General features: G+C 41.0%; 2 protein-coding genes across 2 annotated transcripts in view; one reads left to right on the plus strand and one right to left on the minus strand.

Annotated features, from left to right (window-relative positions):
• Positions 1–8,341, minus strand: part of THRSP (thyroid hormone responsive) — a 42,426-nt gene extending 34,085 nt beyond the window's left edge. Inside the window, exon 1 of the mRNA XM_072610754.1 lies at positions 8,218–8,341. The gene's annotated coding sequence lies outside the window, so the exon portion shown is untranslated. The remainder of the gene's footprint in view (positions 1–8,217) is intronic.
• On the plus strand, positions 7,466–19,080 carry KCTD14 (potassium channel tetramerization domain containing 14). The gene is made up of 2 exons (XM_072610752.1): positions 7,466–8,007; positions 18,298–19,080. The coding sequence occupies exons 1-2, from the start codon at positions 7,660–7,662 to the stop codon at positions 18,967–18,969; spliced, it is 1,020 nt and encodes a 339-aa protein (XP_072466853.1). The 5' UTR covers positions 7,466–7,659; the 3' UTR covers positions 18,970–19,080.
• Positions 19,081–23,933: the final 4,853 nt, after the last annotated feature.

The raw sequence follows: 23,933 nt of genomic DNA on the forward strand, positions 1-23,933 counted from the left end.
ATAGAAGAAGTAAGAGAGGTCTCTGGAGGAAGTGGGATTTGAGTTGAGCATTAAAGGATGATCAGGACTTAGACATTTGGAAGGAAGAAGGGAGAGTTTTTTATTGGTCTACTTTCCTTCCTTTCTTCTCTCCTCCTTCCTTCTTTCCTTTCCTTTCCTTTCCTTTCTTTCATTCTCTTCCTTCCATCTTTACTTCTTTTCTTCCTTTCTTTTCTTTCTTTCTCTCTTTCTTTCTTTCTCCCATGAGGAGAGACCAGACTTGTGAATTTAGTAGAGGGAATTTTCCCCACGAGTGAAATTCCCTCTACCAACAGAGGTAAACATTTCTTCCACAAGTTATGGCCTTGGACAGCTGCCTGGGGTACTGAGAGATTAAGTAACTTTCCCCTGGAAACAGAGGAGGTGTGTTTTAGAGGCGGGGCTTGAACTTAGTCATTTCTGACTTTGAGGTCAATTCACTATCCATTATCCCATCCAGCCTCCCATTTTTCTAAGTGCTTTTACTGCTGTCTTCTCACATGATTGACATGAGCTCAGGTGACTAAGAGGAAAAGAAATGGGAAGGGTGTGTCCACCTTTTGACAGAAGTCTGATATCACAACCTTAGGGGGAACTCCCATTTTCATAAGAGGAGAGGGGAACCTGGATTCCTACTCCAGGAGGGACTATGAGAAAAGCTTTGTATGAGGAAGCCCTTCTATCCCAGGTTTGGCAAGATTTAGAAGAGATGAGACTAGAAAGTTACATAACTGGTTTTTTAACAAACAGATCAGAACTTATATTCAAAGTGGAATGGCTGGAGGAGAGTTTAGGGCTCATCTAGTCTAAAGGTTCTTAACATGGATTTCAGGGGATCCTTGAACTTACTGGAGGAAAAATCATGCTTTTTTTTTATTATCACTAACCTACGGTTTCCTTAGAAATCCTATGTATTTTACTTTATGAATTTAAAACAGTATTCTGATTAGTTCATGACACACAAAAATGGGTGGGACCCTATGGTTTAGTTCAGGGATATGGAGCCTTCTGTGGCCTCAAGGCCAAGATTCAGCACCCTAGTCTAGTTCAGTCCTTTCATTTGGCACAGGAACGTAAAGAAGGCCAATGGCCTGCCTGAGGCCCCAGAGCTGGTAGATGGTGTTAGGACTAACACCTAGGCCACTGTGGAAGGTAATAATAATCTTTCCACTATATCACACTGCCTCCAGATGAGTGGTTTCCCCTTCAAACTATTTCCTTTGGGATGAAGCATACTGATTTCAGTAAAGTATGCCATTACTCAAAACATTTTTTGGCATTCCTCTTTGGGATTTTCTTTTTCCAAAATGTTCCTCCCATGTGTCCCTGCTTTCCACCCTCAGGCCACCACTCTGGTTCCCAATTCAAGTTCCCCCTTGCCCAGGCTACTGCAAGTCTTCTCCCTAGTCTCCTAGTCTCAAGTCTTTCTTCTCTCTATTCTGCTCTCCAAACACCCGGAGTCATTTTCCAAATACACAGTCCCAAGGAGGAAGAGTATTCAGCTTAGATCTAGGAGACAGGTTCAAGGCCTGACTCTAACACTTGCCATCTGTGCAATTTTGGACTTCTCTAAGCCTCGGTTTCTTCTTCTATGATAGGGGAATAATAGTGCTTGTTTTACCTATTTCCCAAGATTGTTAATCAGAAAAGCAAATGAGGAAGGGTGATAGAGTAGATAGAGCACTGGACTTGGAGTCAGACAGAATGGGTTTGAATTCTACTTCTGACATTGACTGGTTATGTGACCTTAGGTAAGTCTTGTAGCCTCAGTTTCCCCATCTATAAAATGGGATTAATACTGTAGTACCTATGTCAGAGCATTTTTCTGGGGCTCAAATTACTAGTAGAGTTACATTTTTTTTTTTAATTTTGGGTTGTTTTCTAGGCTTTTTATTGTCAAAAAGTTCCATGCCTAGAACAAAAACTATAATCAAACTAGTGGCACTTTTTGAGATTTTTTAAAAAAGGAAATGTGACCATAAAGCAAGGATATTGGTAGTCCCACATGGATCATGATGTGACCATGCTCAAAGAGAAGTTATCAAAATATTTTGAGCAACAGTAGTCTCATTGAACTAAGTATATGTGTCTCCCAAAGCACTTACTTTGAAAGAGAAAACACATTTGTAGGCATGAAGCCTGGCCTCCAATATTCTCCTCTCGTCACATCTCATATTCCAAATTACACTCGTCACAAAACATTAGATCTGGCAAAGGACCTTAGGATATAAAATATTGGAGATAGAAGGAATCTTAAAATATATAATATGAATATCAAATGAAAGGAGCTTTAGAGATCATTTAATCATCTCTCTCTCCACCACCACCATCTTACAGATGAGGAAACAGTCTCAGAAACATAACGCAATTACTGGAAAATCAGGACTGGACATTAGGTCTTTTGACTCCAAATATGCTGCACTAACCATTAGGTCCATGGGAAGAATGGAGCTCTCTATATCAAAACTTGAATAACGTTTCTTCCATTCAGGGCTTACAAAAGTATCTGAAAATGTTGTAGCAAGAAAGCATCCAGCAAAATGGTGCAGAGATTGTGTCAATAGCTTGTTCCCTCTTACCATGTCAAAAAGGAAAGAAATGCCTTAAACGAGAAGAAGGAAATAAGTTTCTATAAAACAATTTCTACAGAAAAAAAAAGTCTGTTATATGTTGACCACTCCTAGATGAATTCAGCACTCTTCCTTCTCAATGCTATAACTTATGTTTGGCTGAGGGAACCACTTGGCTGAGGAAACATTTGGCATTGTTTCTTGAATTCTGCCCTTGTCAGATCCCATTATTCCTTAAAGGATGGAGGTTCATGAATTGGACTAGCCCTTATGGACTAAACAATGAAGGACAAGGATAAGGAAGGGTTCCAGAATTGCCAAGCCTTCATCAAAGTTATCTTGTATAGAAGAGAAGAGACTTCCATCCAGAAAGTCAAGTGAAAGGGAACACACAAAAGATCTTTTTAATATCTAAAAGACTACTATTATGTGGAGAGAAACAGACTTGCTCTGCTTGGACCAAGAAGACAGAATTAGGAGCAATGAATGGATGTTGCGAAGAAAAAGCTTTAGGAAGCTTTCATAGAAAAAAAAAAACTTCTTAACAATTAGTGTCTCCAAAAGTGGAATGGGCTGCCCCAGGAGAACCCCAGGGGTTCTCCTATACTAATAGTCTTTGAGCAGAGCCTGAATGACCAGGTATGTGGTAGAGGGGATCCTTGTTGAACTATGAGTTGGAATATCTGGCCCCTGAAAATCCCTTCCAACTGTGATATTCAGTATTTTTTCCTTTTCTACTTTTACTTAGGGTTAGAGGCAGAGTTGAAGAAAGGGAAGCTTTGTTGACTGTTGTGGGAAAACCCAATGGCCAGGATCACAAAGATTCCTTGTGTCTGAGCTGGCCAGACCAGTCAGTAAGATTAGCTTGTTGATAGGATGCTGGAGAGCTGAGTTTGCATTATCTGGATTATGGCGGAAGGTTGCCACAGGCAACCTGTTAACAGAAAGCCAGCCTCAACAAAAGATTCTTTCTTTATGGACCCCAAGATGTGGTCTCTTGGCAGTGGCCCACCACCCTGGCTAAGAGGAGGGTGAATAATTTCCATATGAGAAAAATATAGATCCTATTTCTATCATATTTTAAGGTTTACAAAAATGCTTTTTTCTCAACAGCCTTATAGAGTAAATAATACAAGAGTTATCCTTATTTTACACATGAGGAAATTGTGGCTCAGAGAAGATCAATTATTTTTATATTACTCTAGACTGCAATTTTTCAAGGAGCCATGTTTAATCAGTGTGCCTTCCCTCTATCATGTCAGTTCACAGCCCCTGCAATTCAGGTCAATTCTGCAAGCATTTAGTAGGCAGTGAGGTGGTGCAGTGGATAGGACAATGCTGGACTTCCAGTCAGGAATAGCTGAGTTGAAAACCTCCCTCCAACATTCACTTAGCTGTGTGACCCAGGGCAAGTCACCCTCTGTTAGCCTCAATGTCCTGTATGGAAAATGAGAATAAATAGCAACTACTTCATAGGACTGCAACAAGTCTAAAATGAAATCATATTTGCAAAATGCATTGCAAAACTTAAAGAATTACACAAATACTACTATTATCATTATTATCATATACTAAGTGCTCAGTGGGGATACACAGAAAAGAAAAAACCGTCCCTATCTTCAGGAAGCTCACATTTTATTCAAGAGTACAACATATAAACAAATAAGCAAAGACAAGATAATTTAGGGAGGATCATGTTATTCATTCATCCTTTGTTTTTTGAAGAGGAACAGTGATATCATGGGGTAATATCTTGACTTGCACATGAACTGGATTTAAGTGAGATAGAGATGCACAGAGTTGTCAACCTTACTCTTTCTTCCAGAGTCATTGAAGTCCAAAGGCAGGACAAAAGTTAAGACTACTAGTGATGGCCTGGAATGTAGTGGATGACCTTGGTGTCTTGGATGTCTAACCAAGTGCCTGCTTCAACCACCTTCATGGCAATTGGAACAAATTATTCTCATCTGCCCATTCCACCAAGGCAGAAAGCTTTAATATAGTATCTAGCAATTCATTTTGCTGACTGGTTAGGAAGCTAAAACAAAAGATGAATTTTCCATTCTTCAGCAAAACAACTTGTACAATTTTCCCATTTTCCATCTCAAATGTGTGAGCATTTTCAAGGCTAGAAGGAACCTTAGGGATCACTTAGTCAAACCCCTTCATTTTATAGATGAGGAAACTGAGGTAGCAAGTGGCAGCACCAGGATTTGAATAGAGATCATAATGTCAGATCAGAGCTGGAAGGGGTCTCTGAGATTGTTAGTCAAGCTCTCTCATTTTGCAGATGAGGAAACAACACCAGCAAAGTTCAAGTAGCTTACCACAGACCAGTTTGTATATCATCCATATCTTAGAGTGGAACTCTGTCTCTTTTCCTTGAAATTCCAGACAGGGCAAGCAGACTTTCTCCAATGGAAAATGTTCTCAACCTGGAATTAAGAGACCTGGCTCCAGTGCTAACCATCTGTGTGACCCTGAACAAGCTCCTTAACTTTTCTGAAGCTCAGTTTATCCATCTGTAAAATTGTATTAAGTTCTACAAACACTTCTTCAGCCTGGTGCTCAATGTTGGGGATGCCAAGGTGAAAAGTAACATGTACTAATGCAATCATGCCAGAAATTAAGAGAAGCCTCCCATCCAAAAGAAGGGAGTTGATAGCTCTACAGTCCTCTGCTGGGTTCAGGCCACATCCTGAGTACTGTGTTCAGTTCTGGATGCCACATTTTAGGAAGGACCTTGATAGGCTACAATATGATCAGGATGGTGACAGGACAGTCAACCATAGCTTACAAGATTGGTTAAAAGACCTGAGGATGATTGGTTATGAGGAGAAAAGACTTGAGGAACAAAATGGAAGTCTTCAAGACTTAGAGAATCATAGGCCCTGTAACTAGAGGGCACTATAACTGAAAGGCCTGGCATGGGGAAGAATTTGAATTGCTCCGTTTGGCTTGGCTCTAGGTGGTAGAACTCAAACCTAAGGATGGGAGTTTCAGAAAGACAATTTCAGCTTGACCTAAGGCAAAGTCTCTAACTGATTTATCCACAAGTTAAGTGGGTTCTATTGAGAATCCACCTCTTGGGAAGTCTTTAAGTGGAGCCTTGACCATTTGTAGAGGACTTTTGAAAAGAAATTCCTTTTTACGTATAGGATAGACTAAACCTCTAAAATCCCTAGATCTGAGATTCTGTGATTCTAATAAAAAGTTACAACTGATGAGAATTCCAACACATACACAAATTAAATTCAGATATTTAAATAACAACTGTGTTCAAAGCGCTGTTCTTTGCTATGAAATAAGATGTTTCCTTCCGTACTGGTGTTCAGTCTGATTAGGGAATAAGATACATATTTGGATATCAATTGTGCATAATAGTATATGTTAGGCAGAATGGGCTCTGTAAATGAAAGGTTTGTGATTGACCAGGGAATTAGGAAAAGCTTTATGGAAAAGGCAGCATCTGAGTGGGGCTTTAATGGATGCACTGCTTCCTTTAATAAGTATTCAATGCTAGAAAGTAGCAAGTGATGAGTACAAAGGATTGGTCCAGATAAATTGCTATAAGAAAATCCAAGGAAGGAAAAATCACTTTCAGCTTAGGACACTGTGAAAGACGACATGGAGAAGGGAGTACTTCAGCTGAGTATTAAAGGAAGAGAACTTCAACAGATGGAGCTGAGTAGAGATTGACCTTCAAAAGGGTTGCTGTGAAGAAAGTTGATTCATTCATATACCATCAAAGCCTTAGTAAATGTTCAACACATTTACTGGAAAAATGCTGACCTCTACTCAAATCCCAACTCTGATAAATGAGCTAGCTGTGTGGCCTTGTGCAAAGTCACTTAACCTCAGTAAGTCAGAAGCTCAGTTTCCACATTTGGAATATCAGAGTAATACTGTCACCAGTACCAACCCCATCCCCCACTCAATAAACTTCAGTATTTCCCTATCATCTCCAGGCTTAAATGCAAAACCCTCTGTTTGGCAGAGAAAGCCCTTCACAACCAGCTCCTTCTGCCTTTCTCGTTTGCTTGCTTCTCACTCCTCACCACATACCCTTCCATCCTGTGACTCTGGCTTCCTGCTCTCTTCTGTTCCAAGAATAAGACACTCCATCTCTGGACTCTCAGCATTTTCTCCTCTCTCATGCCTGGAATGCTCTCCCTCCTCATCTCATCCTCATTTCCATCTCCTGGCTTCCCTGAAGTCCCAGATGAAGTTCCACCTTCTTCAGGAATCTCCCTTACTTCTAATGCCTTCCCTCTTTTAATTATTTCCTATGTTTTCTAGACATAGTTGGATCGTAAATAGCTGTTTGCATGTTCTTTCCCTCATTAGACTGTGAGTTCTTCAAAGGCTGATCCTGTGTTACTTTTCCCCAGGGCTTAGCAGAGTGCTGAGCAGATGATAGGGGTTAAATAAATGTTAATTGATTGATTGAAGGCAATCTATCTGGGCTCCAACACCTCAAATCGCAGGATTATAGATTTAGAGCTGGGATCACAGATTTAAACAGGTGCAATTCGAGAGAGATCATGAGATTTGCCGTAGGTCACACAGGGAGTAAATGGCCAAGCTCAGATTCAAACTCGGCCTCTGTCTTCATGTTCAGCCCAATTTTCCAGGGCATGGAACTATTTATTAAAGTCCTCATCTGCAAAATTGGGTAATCATCCGTGTACTCTTTACCTCACAGAGCTGCTGTGAGGTAGCATTTTCGGAAAGGCCTGTGTGCTCTACTTTTGGGAGGCAACAAGGTACCCAAGGAGTGCTGGGCCTGTAGCTGGGGTGCGTGGGCTGGAATCGGGGCGCTGACTGGGGCCATGGCTAACTTAAAAAGGTTTATTCAGAGAACCAAGTGTTTGAGAGGGAGAGCTTTATGAACGTGAAAGGACAACGGCATCCACATTCAAAGCGCAACGCCAGCCACAAGGTTTAGCGCAGGAGGGAACCTTGGAATCTCGTCTACCCCTCTTTTTACAGGCGAGGATGCCAGACGAGGACTGGCATTGGCTCAAGGTCACAGAGCCAGGCCCTGGACGCAGATCCTCCTGCTTCAGCGATGCTGGCCCTGGGCCCTGCGCCCCTACACCCCTTACCCTGCCCGCTGTGCCCTAGGAGCAGCTTACTCCCAGATGCTGCTGGCACTGAGGAGGGGCGGGCAGAACTGCTTCCGCCTTCAGTCCTCCCCAAGGTTGCACCCCGCCCCACCTGGCCGGGCTGGGCCCCACCCTTCTCACCTGGCCGGGCTGGGCTGCCGCGGCCGCAGCAGCTGGTAGAGCTCGGCCGCGCAGGACAGGTGCCAGCCAGTCCAGTCCAGCCCGTGCCCAGACCGGGGCCCTTCCAGGGAAGAGGGAGGAGTTTTATAGCCGAGCCTCGACCCCCGGGGAAGCGTGCGGCGCTGCAGACGGTGAGCTCAGCTGGGGACCGGGGGGCCGCGCCCGTCCTCCCTGTAGCCGGTGCCCACGTCTCCCCTCGGCCCGGGCTGCGGGATGTTCGCTGACACTTGGCTTTGGGCCACCCCTCTGCCCACCTCTCTCTCTCCCCCGCACCTGCACTCTCGTATTCGCGCAGGCACAAGCGCTCTACGCCCCCTCCCGCTCCTGAAATCTCTTCTTACCTGCGAGGTCAGAGGAGAGACAAGCTAAGACTGCTGCCATCTCCAGAAGACTCCCCATGCCCCTCCGGCCCGGCCCGGAGAGCGCCCACTTAGCTGTGGCCCTTCCGAATTCTCCAGGCTCTCTGGCTAGGAATTCACCACGAGAGTAAGGAAGTGGTTACAGGCACCTTGGTAATCCTGTAACTCTAAATACAGTAGACATTGTCTCAATGGAATGCCAGTTTCCTAGTAATGGGGAACAGGTTTTCACTCTTTTGAAAAGGAGAAGTAATGGCCTGAGACTTGCACAGTGCACTTGATGTCCTACCACAGTGTTCCTTCTATTTCGCAGTCTGAATTTTATCAGGATATCTAGTCAGTCCTGAGCAGCGTTCCCTCCTTTCTTACTTTGGCTGTGGGAAATTTTTAAATGATGTTGATCATATTTCTCTTGCTAATCTTGTGGGAGAGGCTGGATTAAATCCCAGTATTGTGAGGTGTATTTGGCAGTGATTTATGGTGGGACCCAAAAAAAAAGTCAATAGAGTATTACTGCTGACTTGGAAGGTCTCCAGTGGAGTGTTCCAAGACTCTGTGCTTGGTTGTGCTTTTACATTATTATTGTTTGGATAAAGGCATAGATAATATCACCATCAAATTCTCCAATGACCCAAAGCTAGATAGGATGACTAATGCACTGAATGACAATGTTCAAAAAGATCTCAATAGGCTACAACGTTGGGCCACATCCAACAAAATGAAATTCAATGGGGATAAACATAAAGTCTTGCACATGAGTTAAAAAAAAAAATCACCTCCACAAATACAAGACAGGGGTGGCATGGTTCAACAACAGATTATCTGAAAAATACTGGGACTTACTGTGAAAGCTCACTGTGAGTCAACAGTGCAGTCTAATAGAGAGATGTTGCACCCAGAAACAGAAGTGATCATCCTGCTGTACTGTGCCCTGATCAGGCCACATAGGAAGTATTGCATTTAGATCTGGGCACCACATTTTAGAGAGGACATCAATAAACTAGAGAGTACCCAGAGGTGGACGATCATGAAAATGAAAGACTGATTAAAGGAAATAGGAATGTTTGTTCTAGGGAAGAGAAGACCCAGGGAATCATGACTGATGACTATATCTGAGGACTTGAAGGACTCTCATGTAGAAGATAGTAGCTAATAATAATAATACCAGCTAGCATTTTTAAGTGCCTACTAAGTACTAGGCACTGTGCTAAAGTGCTTTACAATTGATCCTTACAACAACCTAGGAAGGTAGGTGTTATTATTATCCCCATTTTACTGTTGAAGAAACTGAGGCAAACAGAGGTTACATTACTTGCCCAAGGTCACACGACTGGTAAGTGTCTGAGGTCCTATTTGAACTCATGTCTCCCTGCCCACTGCTTCATCTACTGCCCCATATCGATGCCTTATAAGGAAGAGGAATTAGACTTTTTCTGATTGGCTAGAGAAAAGGCTAAGAGTTGTGAGTAGAAGCTGTAAAAGGACAGATTTAGGCTGGATGTCAGGGAAATCTTTATAACAAATAGAGCTATACAAAAATGGAATAGACTGCTTTAGGAAGAATGGGTTTGAAAACCATTTGTCAGTGGGAATCCTTTTTCAACATGTGTTGGATCAGACATTTTGAGTCCCTTCTAACACTGAAATTCTGTGATTCAGAATCAAGGATGTGTGTCTTGAGTTAGAGAAGTCAGGGGAGAACCCATTTCATATAGGTGATATAAAAACAAGGTTGGGTCCTTGGTAAGTTGTTACCAAATCTTCTAGGGAGGATCCTTCCTCTCCCCCTCCTATCTGAAAACATTTCATAGATTCCCCCTTGTTCCTGTTCTCCTTACAGTAATAAGCATAGGGTTTTCTAATAATAATGATTCAAATCATTCACATGGTTCTTTATGGTTATAGAATAATAGGATTTAGAGCACTTATAACTGTAAAAATTTAGATTTGAGCCCAGGTCTTCAGAGTTCAAATCTAATGTTCTTCTATACCATGCTGTTCACAAAGCACTTTTCCCACAACATCTCTGTGATTTTATAACTGTGAGGAATTCTCTGGTGTTCATTCTTCCAAAAGTCATAGTCTTACAAAGTTGCCTGGGAGCACTGGGAGGTTAAGGGATTTGCCTCGAGTCACATACCAAGCATGTGTCTGAGGCAAGATTTGAATCCAGACTTACCTGACTCCAAGGTCAGATTCCACTGATTATGCTGTGCTGACTATGCCTTTTAAGAGGTGTATGGGGTGCTCAGGAAGAACTAGCACCTCTGGTATGAGTGCTTGCTGAGCCCTTTTCAGGGCTGCTCATTCACCTTTGGTGTTCACCTTCACCCAACTTTTGCCTGTGACTCCAAGAAGTGGCATGCTCAGTGGCCACACCCTGGTAAAACTGTCTCAGAAGATGGGTTAACCAGGTTGAGCATAATTGACAGGCCTCAGACCCATTGGTGAGTTAGGAGTTGTCTATCCCAAGCACGTGAAGACTTCCCCTGGTGGAATGGGTGGATGAGAACAATTTGTTCCAATGGCCATGAAGGTGGATATGAATCACTTAGAGCTTGGTCAGATATCAAAGATACAAAGGTTATCCACCGTATCCTTGGTTATCACCAGTCATCTTGACTTTTGTCTTCCTACTGGACTTAAATGACTCTGGAAGAGAGAGTGAGGCTCACGACTTTGTGCAATTTTGCCTCATTTAAATCCAATTCACAAACAAATCAAGATATCACCTTGTGATGTCATTGGTCTTCCTCAAAATGAAGGACAAACAAGTGTGGACAGTGTTAAACCTGGAATCAGAAAGACCTGGGTTTGAATCTTGCCTCAGTCACTATTGTTGTGTCTTGAGGCAAGTCATTTAACTTCTCTGGGTCTTAGTTTCTTCATCTGCACAATGAAGGAGTTGGACTGAATGATCTCTAAGTTTTTTTCCCATTCAAACATTCTATGATTCTAAAATGTGACTTTAGTGTGTATTCTACCTTTTACCTGTCTACTTCACATAGGCTATGTAATGAATAATAAAAATAACCCCACTGTAGTGCTTTGAACTTTGTAGTTCAAAGCTATATATGGGTAGCAGTGCTCTGTAATTCTTTTTCTTATTGGTGTATTATTGTTCAGGTGTGTGGCTTGGGAGCTATACTGCCCAATGAACTCCAGAAAGGCCACTCATAGACAGCTACCTGTCCTTTTCCTTCCCTAGGCCCTGTGCTGGTTAGGGTTGCCCATGGCAACATAGTTCTCCTGAGCAGTTAGGTTGCATCTGATTTTTTTTTTTTAATCCAAAATGCTTTGAAGCATTCTTGACAGCAGCACACTGAAGCACTCTTACACACCCTCCATATGTCCATTGGTTACCTGTAATTTTGAATCTTTTTGGATGGTGAATAATATCAACTGTTATGGAGATAACAACTGATGTTTATAAAGTGCTTTAAGGAATTATATATATACCCGCCACTGAGATCATCCAAGCATCTAAGTAAAATACCATCATCAAATATCATCATCATCACCAAGAAAATAGGATGTAAGAACAGGGCAATGTCTGAGACTGTAGCAGAAATATATTCCTCTGCCTTCTTTCCTTGCCACTTAGCCCAAGGACGAAACTACAAGAGCTCTTCGTAAAGCAAGTTTACAAGATTGATTATTGCTGCATTAAGTACAGCACAGTGATTTTTTTTTTGTGGTAGTGAAATATCTTGTTAGCCAGGTACCAATACTGTTAAGTAGATCGACTTTATGATCTAACCCATTCTTTTAAATTAAAACAGCCCTCTACCAGGCATATGGTCCTCAAACAGTGGGTAGGCTGTAACTTAATATATGTTTCAAGGATCTATAATTTCATTGGGGTAGGCCCTCCTACTTTTGGTACAGACCTTAAGTAGAAAACATGGAAGATCTATGACCAAAATGAACCCCAAACTTCTGATGATAATCCTCTCTGCACTTAGCTAGGCTAATCTTTGGATGATAGGTTCACAGTCTATCAGTGGACCAGCTATAATAATTCACATTTATATAGTACTAAATTTTATCAAGGATTTACAATGTTATTATCTATGGGAAGCTTTCCCAACCCCTCTTAATTCCAGGGTCTTCACTCTGTTGATTATTTCCAGTTTATCCTGTCTGGAGCCCATTTGTATATATTTGCATGGTGTCTCCTCCATTAGCTTGTAAGCTCTTTGAGGGTGGGGCTGTCTTTGGCTACCTTTTATATCTCCAGCACTTAGTACAGTGCCTGGCTATAGTAGGATCTTAATAAATGTTTATTGATTGATTGAAAGAAAACATTCAACATTTACTAAGGGCCTACAAAGTATCCTACAAGTCTTCTTGTAGAAAGTGGAATTTTAGTTGGGATTTAAAGGAACCATGGGGGTCAGTAGTCAGAGAAGAGGAGGGAGGTTGTTCCAGGCAAGGGAGGTGGGTAGCTAGAGAAGATGCCTGAAGCTGAGAAATGGAGTGTCTGGTTTTTTGAACCGCCTGGAGGCCAGTGTCACTGGATCAGAGGGGGAGAAAGGAGTAAGCAGACTGGAAAGGTAGGAGGGGGTTAAGTTATAAAGGGCTCAGCATGTCAAAAAGCATTTTGTATATTCTCCTGGTGGCCATAAGGAGCCACTGGAGTTTGTTGACTAGGGAGGAGACCTGATCAGACCCGAGTTTTAGGAAAATCACTTTAGTGGCTGACTAAAGGATGGACTCCACGGGAAAGAGACTTGAGGCAGGCTATTGCAATAATCAAGGCAGAGGGAATGAAGGCCTGCACCAAAGTGGTGGTCCTGTCAGAAAAGAGAAGGGGGCAGATGTTGCAAAGGTGAAATCAATAGACCTTGGCAACAGCTTGGATATGGGAAATGAGAGATAATGAGGAGTCCAGGATGACTCCTAGGCTGTGAGCTTGAGAGACTGGAAGGATGGTGAGGCCCTCTGGTGTGTGTGTTCATCCTTCGTTTTTGAAGAAGACCATGACATCAGAGAAATGATAACATGACTTGCACTTGACTTTGTTTTGAGTGAGGAAGAGCTGTGCAAGGTCACCAGCCTTACTTTCTCCTCCTACAATAAGAGGGAAGGTTGGAGGGAGGGAGGGTTTAGTTCTGTTTTAGATATATTGAGTTAAAAATGTCTACTGGACATCCAGTTCAAGATGCCTGAAAGGCTACTGGAGATGTGAGATTGGAGATCAGCGGAGATATTGGGGCAAGAAAGTTACATTTGAGAATCATCAGCATAGAGATGGTAATTAAATTCATGGGAGCTGATGCAATCACCAAGTGAAGTAGTATGGAGGGAGAAGAGGACTCAGGACAGAACCCTGAGGGACACCTATGGTTAGAGGGCATGCTCTGGAGAAGGATTCAGTAATCTAGAGAAGGAGCAGTCAGATAGATAAGAGGAAAACCAGGACAGAGTAGGGTCCTGAACACCTAGAGAGAAGAGAACATCAAGGAGGAGAGAGTGATTAACAGTGTCCAAGGCTGCAGAAAGGCCAAGAAGAATGAAGACTGAGAAAAAGTCATTGGATTTGGCAACTAAAAGTCATTAGTACTTTTGGTGAGAGCAGTTTCAGTGTATTGATATGGTCAAAAGCCAGACTGTAAAGGGTTAAGAAGAGGAAAGAGAGAAACTGGAGACACATATTTTAACAGCCTTTTCGAGATATTTAACTACAGAGGGCAGAAGACATATAGGATAATAATTAGTGGGGATAGAAGGATCAAGTGAGGGTTTTTTCCGGATAGGGGAGATGTGAGCATGTTTGTAGGCAGTAGGAAGTGAGCCAGTATAGAGGGAGAGATTGAAAATAAGTGAAAGAGTGGGGATGAAAGAGGGGGCAATCTGTTGGAGGAGACAATTGGAATGAGGTTGTTTTAGCGGTAGAGAGGTTAGCCTTGGTAAGGAATAAGGCTATTTCATCATGTGAAACATGAGTGAAGGAGAAAGTGTCAGAAGGTACCTGAGTGATAGATGAGGAAGAGGGGAAAAGAGGGAGTTCATAGTGAATGACCTCATTGTTTTCCATAAAATTTGAGGCAAAGTTCTCAGTTGAGAGGGAAAGGGGAAAGGGGAACCCTGGGGGGTTTGAGGAGGGGTGGAGAGGTTTGGAAGAGCTACTGTAGAGAGTGGAATAGTGAGTGATAAGGCAGGTTTAGAAGGATTACCTGGCATCAGTGAAGGTCCGATTGAGGGAGTATAACATTAATTTGTAAAGGATCCAGTAGTGTGATTTTCTCCACCGTGGTTCAGCAGTATTTTGTGTGTAACTGATACAGAATGGAAGAGTGACTCATGGGAGGGAATTACATTGAGGAATAATGGCTAGGCTGTTTGAAGGAGAATCAATGGTTTGTTGAAGTCTCCTAGCACGAGGGCAAAAGTTGGGGAGGAGAGAAAGATGACAGGCCAGATATCAAATGCATTGAAGAAGGACCTGACCTGGGCCGGGGCTGGGAGTGGGGAGATGGGGAGGGTCTGTAGACAACAGCTACCAGAATTTGATTGGATAGTAAATATGAATAACATGAACCTCAGAAGAAGAGAGGTCACTGATTAATGGAGGAAGGAGGAGAACCTGGAAGTGGTAATAGAGAGCAAGGAGTATTCCAACTCCCCTACCTAGACCAGGGAGCCAAGGAGAATGAGTGAAGGTGCAGCCAGTACTGGAAAGGGTGGCCAGGGAGGCTGTATCATCATGGGGCAGCCAGGGTTCAATAAGAGATAGTAGATAGAAGAACTGGAAGTGGAATAGATTTAATAGGAAGGGAAGTTTGTTGCCTATGGAACAGGCATTCCACAGGGCACAAATTTTTATCTCCATTTTATATGAAGATAATCAGTTTTGAAGAAGTTAAATGACTTGTTCCTGATTACCCAGCTAATAATATACTATTGGAGCCAGGATATGAACTCAGGTCTCTTCAGACGCTAGATATAATTCTCTCTTTACTATCCTACACTGTCTCCTAAATACAAAGGACCTTTGACACTTGGTAGTACCTGCTGAGGTTTGTGTTCTTTTTTTCTCCTCAAGGCAGTTAGGGTTAAGTGACTTGTCTAGGATCATACAGCTAGTATGTATCAAGTGTCTGAGGCCATATTTGAACTCAGGACCTCCTGACTCCAGGGCTGGCACTCTATCCACTCTGCCACCTAGCTGCCCTGAAGCTTGTATTCTTTTGATAGTGTACGAGTTGAACTATCCAGGAGGGAACTCAAAATTGCTAGCGAGTCCAACAACCCTATCCTTTGTGAGTCCCATCCTCCTTGGAACCTACAGAGTGAAGGGATATCAGTTGAATGGTTTCTCAGAATTATGGTTCCTGTTGTACTTATCTTTTTTTCACTTTACACTTCCATCTAGTAAGGGATTCCTCATCTCCTTCTATGTCATTGCTTAGCAATAGTTCCTTCTCTTTGGGCAATGTTCCTCCTCTCCTGGGGTGGGGCTACATGGGTGCACTAATTTCCATCTGGGTTCTTGTCTCTGATCCTGTGCTGGATTGTATCTCCACACTAGTCTGTACCTCCCTATGGCACTGGTTCCTTCTTTCCTGAGGTGCCCTGTCCTTTAAAGGCTTTTATCAGATATGATTTTCATCATTAGTATCATATCAACCAGCTCAGAACCTGAGAACTTGAGTTAAGACCAGAAAAAAGTCCTTGCTAATGGACAACACAGATGGAAGGAACATGCATTTATTAAGCACCTACCATGTGCCAGGCACTGTGCTGAGGATCCTCTGATCCTCACAACAACCCTGGTAGGTAGGTGCTGTTATTACCTCTATTTTACATTTGAGGAAACTGAGACAAACAGTGGTTAAATGATTTATTTAGGATCATACACTAACTAGTAAGTGTCTGAAACCAAATTTGAACTCAAGTTTTCTTGATTTCAAGCCTACTACTCTATCTACCTGGCTGTCTGGGACTCAAACATCTTGTTAAGGAGGCAGAAAGGGAACAATGGACTTACCCACCTCCTCCTGAAGCATCCATGGGATACCTCCTATATTCCTATTAGAAGGACACCCTTGCTGGGATCATTCATACAAGTCCATTTATGATTCTTTTCCTAAATTTTGGATGCTTGCTTTTTCAAGTTAATATTAACTCTGAATTCTAACTTTTCCTTCTCAAAGAAAATATTCATTAGCCTTAAGTTGAGAGCACAAGTTTAAAAAAACAAAAAATCAAGCCTCAGTCATTCCTGTTATTCTAATTTCATGTGAGCATAGTAAACACTTGTTTAGCAATGGCTTTAAGTTTTGTCTGGTGTTGGAACATCTTAAATCCTAGACATTTCTTCTGCTTGATCTCTTTGGTATGTGGTATGCTGCTCACCTCCTTTATGAAAATTCCTCCTCTTTTGGTTTCCCCCGATACAACACTTCCCTGGTTTTTCTTCTCTCTCTTACTACTTCTTGCATCTTGGTTTGCTGGCTCATTTGTCTCCTTCTGGCCCCAGATTTTGAACATTCCACAAAGCTTGGTTCTTAACTCTACACCAAGAGAAGGCATTCTAAATAAAGTCCTATAACTGCTTCTAAAAGTTCCCTTTCACTTGATAATGATTCCCAGTGATAGAGGGACTCTGTTTTTGACCAGGAATATGAATGGAGGCACCCTCAGGATGAGATCTCAGTAACTAGATCCTGGTCCTGATTTCACAGCTGTCTTGCTGTGAGAGCCTCAGTGATTCAGTTTGCCTCTGGGCATCTTTTTCTCATTCTAATGAGCATAATGCCTGTTTCCTACTTAACCATTACCTAGGTTTATAGCTTCTATGACCCATTTTTATAGTACTTTAAGGGTGATAATGGTCCTTACCTCATCATATCCCTGTGAAGTAGGTAGTATAATTATCTCAGGATAAAAATGGGAAAGGATCTCTGAGGTTTTCTATTACAATCCATATACCACACTCTCTCTAAATATTTTCCATACCATACATACCTCTTCCAGTCTTTGATTTTAGACTTCCAGTAAGGAGGAACCCATGAATTGTGTAATAGTGGAAAGGGTTTCTGGCATCCAAAGGACCTAAGTTCAAACCCTGCTTTTGAAACTGCCTGTGTTCTTAAGCAAGTCATTTAACCTCATTTTCCTCATCTGTACAAGATTACACTAGATGGTCTCTGAGGTCCCCTTTAGCTCCAGATATATGATCCTATGATCTCCTGGGGTAATCAATCCAGCTTTTTGATAGCCCTAATTGGTAGGAAGTTTTCTCTTATGCTAAATCTAAATTTCTCTCTTTGCTACTTCCATCCATTACTCACAGTTCTGCCTTCTACGGCCAAGCAGAAAAAGTCTATTCCCTCTTTCATTCCACAGTCCTTGAAATACTTGAAGATAGCTATGAGTTCTCCTCTGAGTTTATTCTCCAAGTTAAATACCCCTAATTCTTTTAACTGATCCTTGTAAGACATTATAAACATCCTGATCACCCTTCTATGTTCACACATCAGTTTGTCAAGGTATGTTCTAAAATGTGGTACCCAGAACTGAACATAATACTCCAGATGTAATCTGACTAGGGCAGATTGTATAAAGCAGGACTACATAAACTACCTAGTTTAGGACACTATGCTTCTCTTAGTGTAGCCTCAGATTGCATTAATTTCCTTGCTGCCAAATCCCACTGCTGACTTTTTTTGAGCTTCCAGTCTACTAAAACCCCAAGATCTTTTTCACATTATTTCTAGCTAGCTATACCTCCTTCATCCTAACACTTGTGAACTTTATTTCTTGGTAATCAAAGTGTAAGACTTTATATCAATCCCTATTGAATTTCATTTTATTATTCCTCCTAGTTCCTTTTTAAAAAATCCAACAAATTATGGAACTGAGAATCAGGGAGATAGGGTGATTTCCTCAGGATATTTATACTTTATGTATTCCCAGCTAGAACTTTATATTTGGACTCAATGATTAGTGCTAATTCTGTCACATTATAGATTATATTTTGTAAATAAAAGAGAAAGTGTTGTGAAATTGTTGGTTGAAATCAAGAAGCTAATAATCCTCTCTGATTATCTACAGATGTCACTTGTTGTTGAACTGAATGTGGGGGGTGAGCTGTACACTACCACTGTGGGCACCCTGAAAAAATTCCCAGGCTCCAAACTGGCAGAAATGTTCAATGCAGCCAAGCTTCCTCGGCCTGATTCCCAAGGCAGAATCTTCATTGATCGACCAGGCACCCATTTTCGACCCATCCTAGAATATCTCCGCAGTGGGCAGCTGCCTACAGAGAACATCCCAGAGGTATATAAAGAAGCTCAGTTCTATGAGATCCAACCCCTGGTCAAACTTCTAGAGGAGACACCCCAGATCTTTGGTGAGCAGGTAGCCAGGAAGCAGTTCTTGCTCCGAGTACCAGGATACAATGAGAACCTTGAGCTCATGATCCGGATTGCCAGAGCAGAGGCTGTGGCAGCTCGATGTTCTGGTGTAGTGGTATGTGTAGTGCGGACTGAGGAGGATGCTGCTCGCTGTCTTGATGCCTTACAGACTCTGGAGACAGACAAGAGATCAGTAGTCAAGTTTGGGCCCTGGAAAGCATCACCAACCATCACTGACCTGTTGGATTGTGTCAAAATGGACATTGAAGCTAAGGGCTACGATGTTTCTTACCAGCCCTATGCAGCTGAGAAGGGATTCCGAATCAAATCCTCTGATTACTTTTATAAATTCACTTTCACCTGGTGGTAACCCTCTCAGTGGTCTAAGGATTGACACTTTTGGCTAGGGATGGGTGCTTATAGAAAAAGAAATTGTTAAATCACTTAAGTGAAATAAATAAAGTAAAAAATATAGCATAAACATTCTGAATATTTTCATGACAAAACAGAGATAATATGGTTGGTAGTCAGCACTGGACAAGTAGGAAAAGTAGATAAGAAGGTCTGGGCCTTCTTTCTGATTTTGTCTGTAATGTTGGGCATATTCCTTTGATTCTTGGTACTCTTTTTTCTCTATAAAAATGAGTATGTATACATGGATATATACACACATACATATATCCATGTATACATACAACCCAATTGTATATGTATATACATACACACAATATATATGTGGTGAGAAAGAATTGGAATAGATTGCCCCTAAGATCTTTTCCAATTCTGATGTTCTGTGTTCTGCTTTCTAATATTATGTGATCTAACATCTCTTATATCTCCGACATACTATGATTCTAATATTTTTAAGTATTTGTAGTTCCCCAGAGAAAGGACTTATGTGAATGATAAATGCAAAACACCAAAATCCTCCTTATATTGCTAGTCTTTTTGAAATGGACAGTTAAAAAGAGGATTTCTTTCTTCATTTAGCTTTATTTTATTTTGTTCTCTGTAAAATGACTGCTGAAAGCTTCTTAATTGTCCTCCCCTTTTCCCTGGAGTAAAAAACATGTCTTACTTTGCCAGTAGTATGGAATCAATACTACCTCTAAGAGTGACCAGGCAGGTTCCAGGTCAGAAATACTGTCTTTGATCTTGCTCTAAGAAACAGAAAGGCTGCAAGTACTTTAGACCCACAGGCAATGAGAACAATGGCCCATTTCCTAAACCATTTTTTTGATCTAGGAGCCATATCACAAAAGGATTCCTTGAAAGATCATTTTCTGACTATCAGTTGCCAAGTCTTCTTGATTTTTATCTACATATCTCTTACATATCACCTCGGTTCACATTGCCACTTTCCTAGTTCAGGTCCCTTCCCATGCCTGAACTACTACAAGAGCATTACAGTTGTTCTATCTGCCTTATTTCTCCTTTCTCCAATCCATCCTCCATATAGGTGTTAAATTGATATTTCTAAAGCATAAGTCTGACCATGTCAGTCTCTTACTCAAGTTTTGATGGCTCCCTATTGCTTCTAGGACAAAATACAAACTCCCCTATTTGGTATTTAAGACCTTATGTAAATCTGGTTCCAGCCTACCTTTTAAAAATTATTACATATTACCCTTCATAAACTCTATATCTTAGACAAATTGGCCTATGTGCTCTTTCTCACACAGTGCTTTGCACAAAGCAAGAACTTAATAAGTGTCTTTTCAGTTCATTTTCATACAAGACATTACATTTTCTCTCTCCATTAACTGATAGATTAATCGGTCAACATTTATTAAGTGCTTACTATGGGCCAGTTACTTTGTTAAGTATTGGAGATAAAAAGAAAGGCAAAAACAGTCTCGGTCCCTAGAAGAGCTCCTAGAAAGCTTACACTCTTAGGAAGATAATAGGCAAATAAATAGGTGTATACAAGATACATAAGGAGTAGATAGATGGAAACTTTAAAGGGGAGAATTCTAGTAGTAGGGGAGACAAGTAAAGGCCCTCAGCTGAAAGTGACATTTGAATTTGGTCTTTAAGGAAATGAAGGATTTTCATAGTCAAGGCAAATGCAGGAGATAAGTACTGTAATTATTGTGTATGTGGAACGTTAAGTTAACCAGTATAGCTAGATTATAGAGTAAATAGAGGGGAGTAAAGTCTTAAAAGGAATGAAAAGGTAGGAAAGAGCCAGGATGTAGAGACCTTTAAATGCTAAACAATGGATTTCATATTTCAGGTGGGTAACACAGAACCACTGGAGTTTCAATGGAGTAAGTTATTAAGACCTATGCTTTAGGAAAATCCCTTTGGTAACTGTCGAAGCTGGATTAGAGTGGGGAAACCAATTAGAAGATTATCACAATAGTCTAGGTGAGAGGTAATTGCCTAAACTAGGATTGTAACTGTATACGTGAAAAGGTTGTGAAGGTAAAAATGACAAAATTTGACAAGTGATTGAATATGTGGGGTGAGGGTGAGGAGTTGAAGATGAAACTGAGGTTATGGGTATGGGTAACTGGGGTGGTGGTATCCTCAAGAGCAACAGGGAATTTGTGAAAAAGAGTGTGAGATGAGAAGGATGATGAGTTATTTTGGACATGTTTAAGAGATTTATAGGATATCCAGTTTGAAATGGACAGTAAGCAATGTGAGCCTGGAGCTCAGAATAGGGATTGGGACTAGATCTATAAATCTGGTAATCATCTGCATAAATAATTGGATCCGTGGAAGATGATGAGATCATTGAGATAGTATAGCGAGCAAAGAGAGCCCAGGACAGAGCCTCCAGTTGCAAGTTTTGTTTAATTGGCAAATAAAGGTGTATCTCTCCAGATATACAAAGTTATATTGTTAGAATCTTTATCACTGATGAAAAATTTGACTGGATCTCGACTCTTGTCTGATTTTTCCCTGTATTATAATTGTGTATTTGTTCTCCCTATTATGCAGTAAGTTGCTTGAAAACAGAATCTATACCCTATCTATTTTTGTAGACCTTTCACCTAGCACATTACTCTTCACGTAGAAGGCATCCTGTGCTTGATGAATGACTGAAATCAACAAGCATCTATTAATTGCTTATTGTGTGCAATGGAACTGTGGATACAAAATAAAATATTGAAAGTGTCCCAATCTTCAGCTCCTGTGTCCAGTAGGAAGAAGTAGTAAATGGCATCTTTCTTAATCCAAGGGTCCATGAGTCCAAACTGGAGATGAGTCAGGAACATCCAGTACTAGTTGTTCTACTGTTCCCTCAAACTAGCATGATGAAAATATAGAAAACTAGGATGAAAATGTAGCAAAGACTGAAAAAAAGTTATGATACAGAAAGCAAGAGAACCCTGGCTTTGTACAAGTGGTTTCTTGTGCATGGAATGTATTCCTTTTTCACCTCTGCCTCTTAGAATCCCTATCTTCCTTCAAGGCTCATCTCAAACATCGCCTCCTACAAGAGGCCTATATTAATATTCCAAATTAAGTTCCCAGTGCCCTCTACTCTGGAAATTGCATTATCACACACACACACACACACACACATACATACATATCTTTGTATATGTTGTTTCTTCTGGTAGATTATAAGTTCCTTTAGGCTAGAGACTATTAATTTTTGTATTGTATCCCCTGTACCTAGTAGAGTGCTCGGCACGTTTTAAGTGCTTAATAACAAATGTTTGTTGAATAATGTATGTAAAATACCTTTCAAATTATAAAATGCTATATAATTCTTTTATCTCTTTTTCTCATCATCGTGACTGTGTCAGCAACCTATATCAAGAATAATAAAAGAGAAAATTTTCAGAAGGTCAAGAAAAGCCAACTTTCAGGGAACCCAGAATAGAAACTTTAACTTCAGGTACCAGAAAACATTGTTTTATCTTAACACGGTCAAACCTGACAGTCCTGGGCCTCCTAGTAATAGACTGACTGTTTCACCAAGGGTTGCAGGTCTATTTCTTCTAAAATGAGAGGATCAAACTATATGTTTCTAAGATCTTGTTCAACACCAACATTCTCTGATGTAAATTTTTATTTTGCAGCTCTAACCAGGATCTTGTTTTGTACACCTACATTAGAATAGAAAAAAAATTTATTAAGGGCTTACTATGTGTTGAGCACTGTGTTAAGAGCTGAGAACAGAAACAGAAAAATCAAACTATATCCTCTCAAAGAGCTCACATTTGAATAGGGTAAGACAACACATGGTCAGTATTTAGTTTCTGGTAGGCAATAATATGCCCTTTGTGGGGAAGAATTCCAATGGAGATTCTTGTAGTGATGGTGCCCCTTTGCAAGGTAGAACCTATGAGTAAATGTAATATACTACTCTCCCCCCAAATTTTCCCCCTATAAATACTAACTCAACTTTCTGCAGAAAAACAGATCTAGGTCTTTGATGTTTTGTGTATGACCACTGGATGCATAACCAGACTCATGAGGACTAATGCTCTTGTACTGTATGAGAAACTAGTTTAGGGGAACAATAGTACCAGATGTTCCTGACTATCTCCAGTTTGGACTTATGGCCCCTTGATTTGGATTAATGTAGATGCCGTTTACTCCTCCTTCCTACTGGACACAGGAACTGAAGATTGGGGAGAAGGGTGCTCTCTCCTACTCCACCCCAGCCCCCAAGTTGTTGCTCTTTGCCATCGTGGAGACATGTCTGCTTCTTTCACAGAATGCAAGATCCTTAAGGGTAGGGACACTTTCATATTTTATTTTGTATCCACAGTTCCACTGCACACAATAAACAAAGCATGTTGATTTCAGTCATTCATCAAGCACGAAATGTCTTCAACATAAACAATAATGTGTTCGGTGAAAGGGCTACAAAATTAGCATGTGAATTCTGTTTTCAAGCAGCTTATGGCATAATAGGGAGAACAAATACACAAATAATTATTATACAGGGAAAAATCAGCTACAAGTAGAGGTCCAGGCAAATTGTTCATCAATGATGAAGATTCTGGCAACATAACTGTACATCTGGAGAAATACATCTTTATTTGCCAATTAAACAAAACTTTTCTAGGAATGCACCTATAATTTAAAACAATGTGCCACAATTATCTTTCTTATGCTGGAAACAGTAGATAGTACCTACAGCTGTTTCCCATTTCTATAATGCTCTGAGACTTAGAGTATACTTCCAACAACTCTGCAATGATTAAAAGATTGTTTGCATTTCATAGATAAGGAAACTGAGGTTTAGAAGTGAAATGACTTGCTAAGGATCACAGAAGAAGGAGAGTTGATACTTAGACCTAGATCACCCAACTCCAAATTCAGGGTTCTTCCCAAGATAGTCTTAAACTTAAGATAAACTTACAC

The sequence above is a fragment of the Notamacropus eugenii genome, chromosome 5 (genome assembly GCF_028372415.1).
Source record: "Notamacropus eugenii isolate mMacEug1 chromosome 5, mMacEug1.pri_v2, whole genome shotgun sequence".
Lineage (NCBI taxonomy): Eukaryota > Metazoa > Chordata > Mammalia > Diprotodontia > Macropodidae > Notamacropus > Notamacropus eugenii.

Coding starts and splice junctions, on each gene's coding strand:
- KCTD14 (XM_072610752.1), top strand. CDS start 7,660: ATGCTGGCCCTGGGCCCTGCGCCCCTACACCCCTTACCCTGCCCGCTG. Junction 8,008..18,297: donor AGCGTGCGGCGCTGCAGACG/GTGAGCTCAGCT, acceptor GATTATCTACAG/ATGTCACTTGTTGTTGAACT.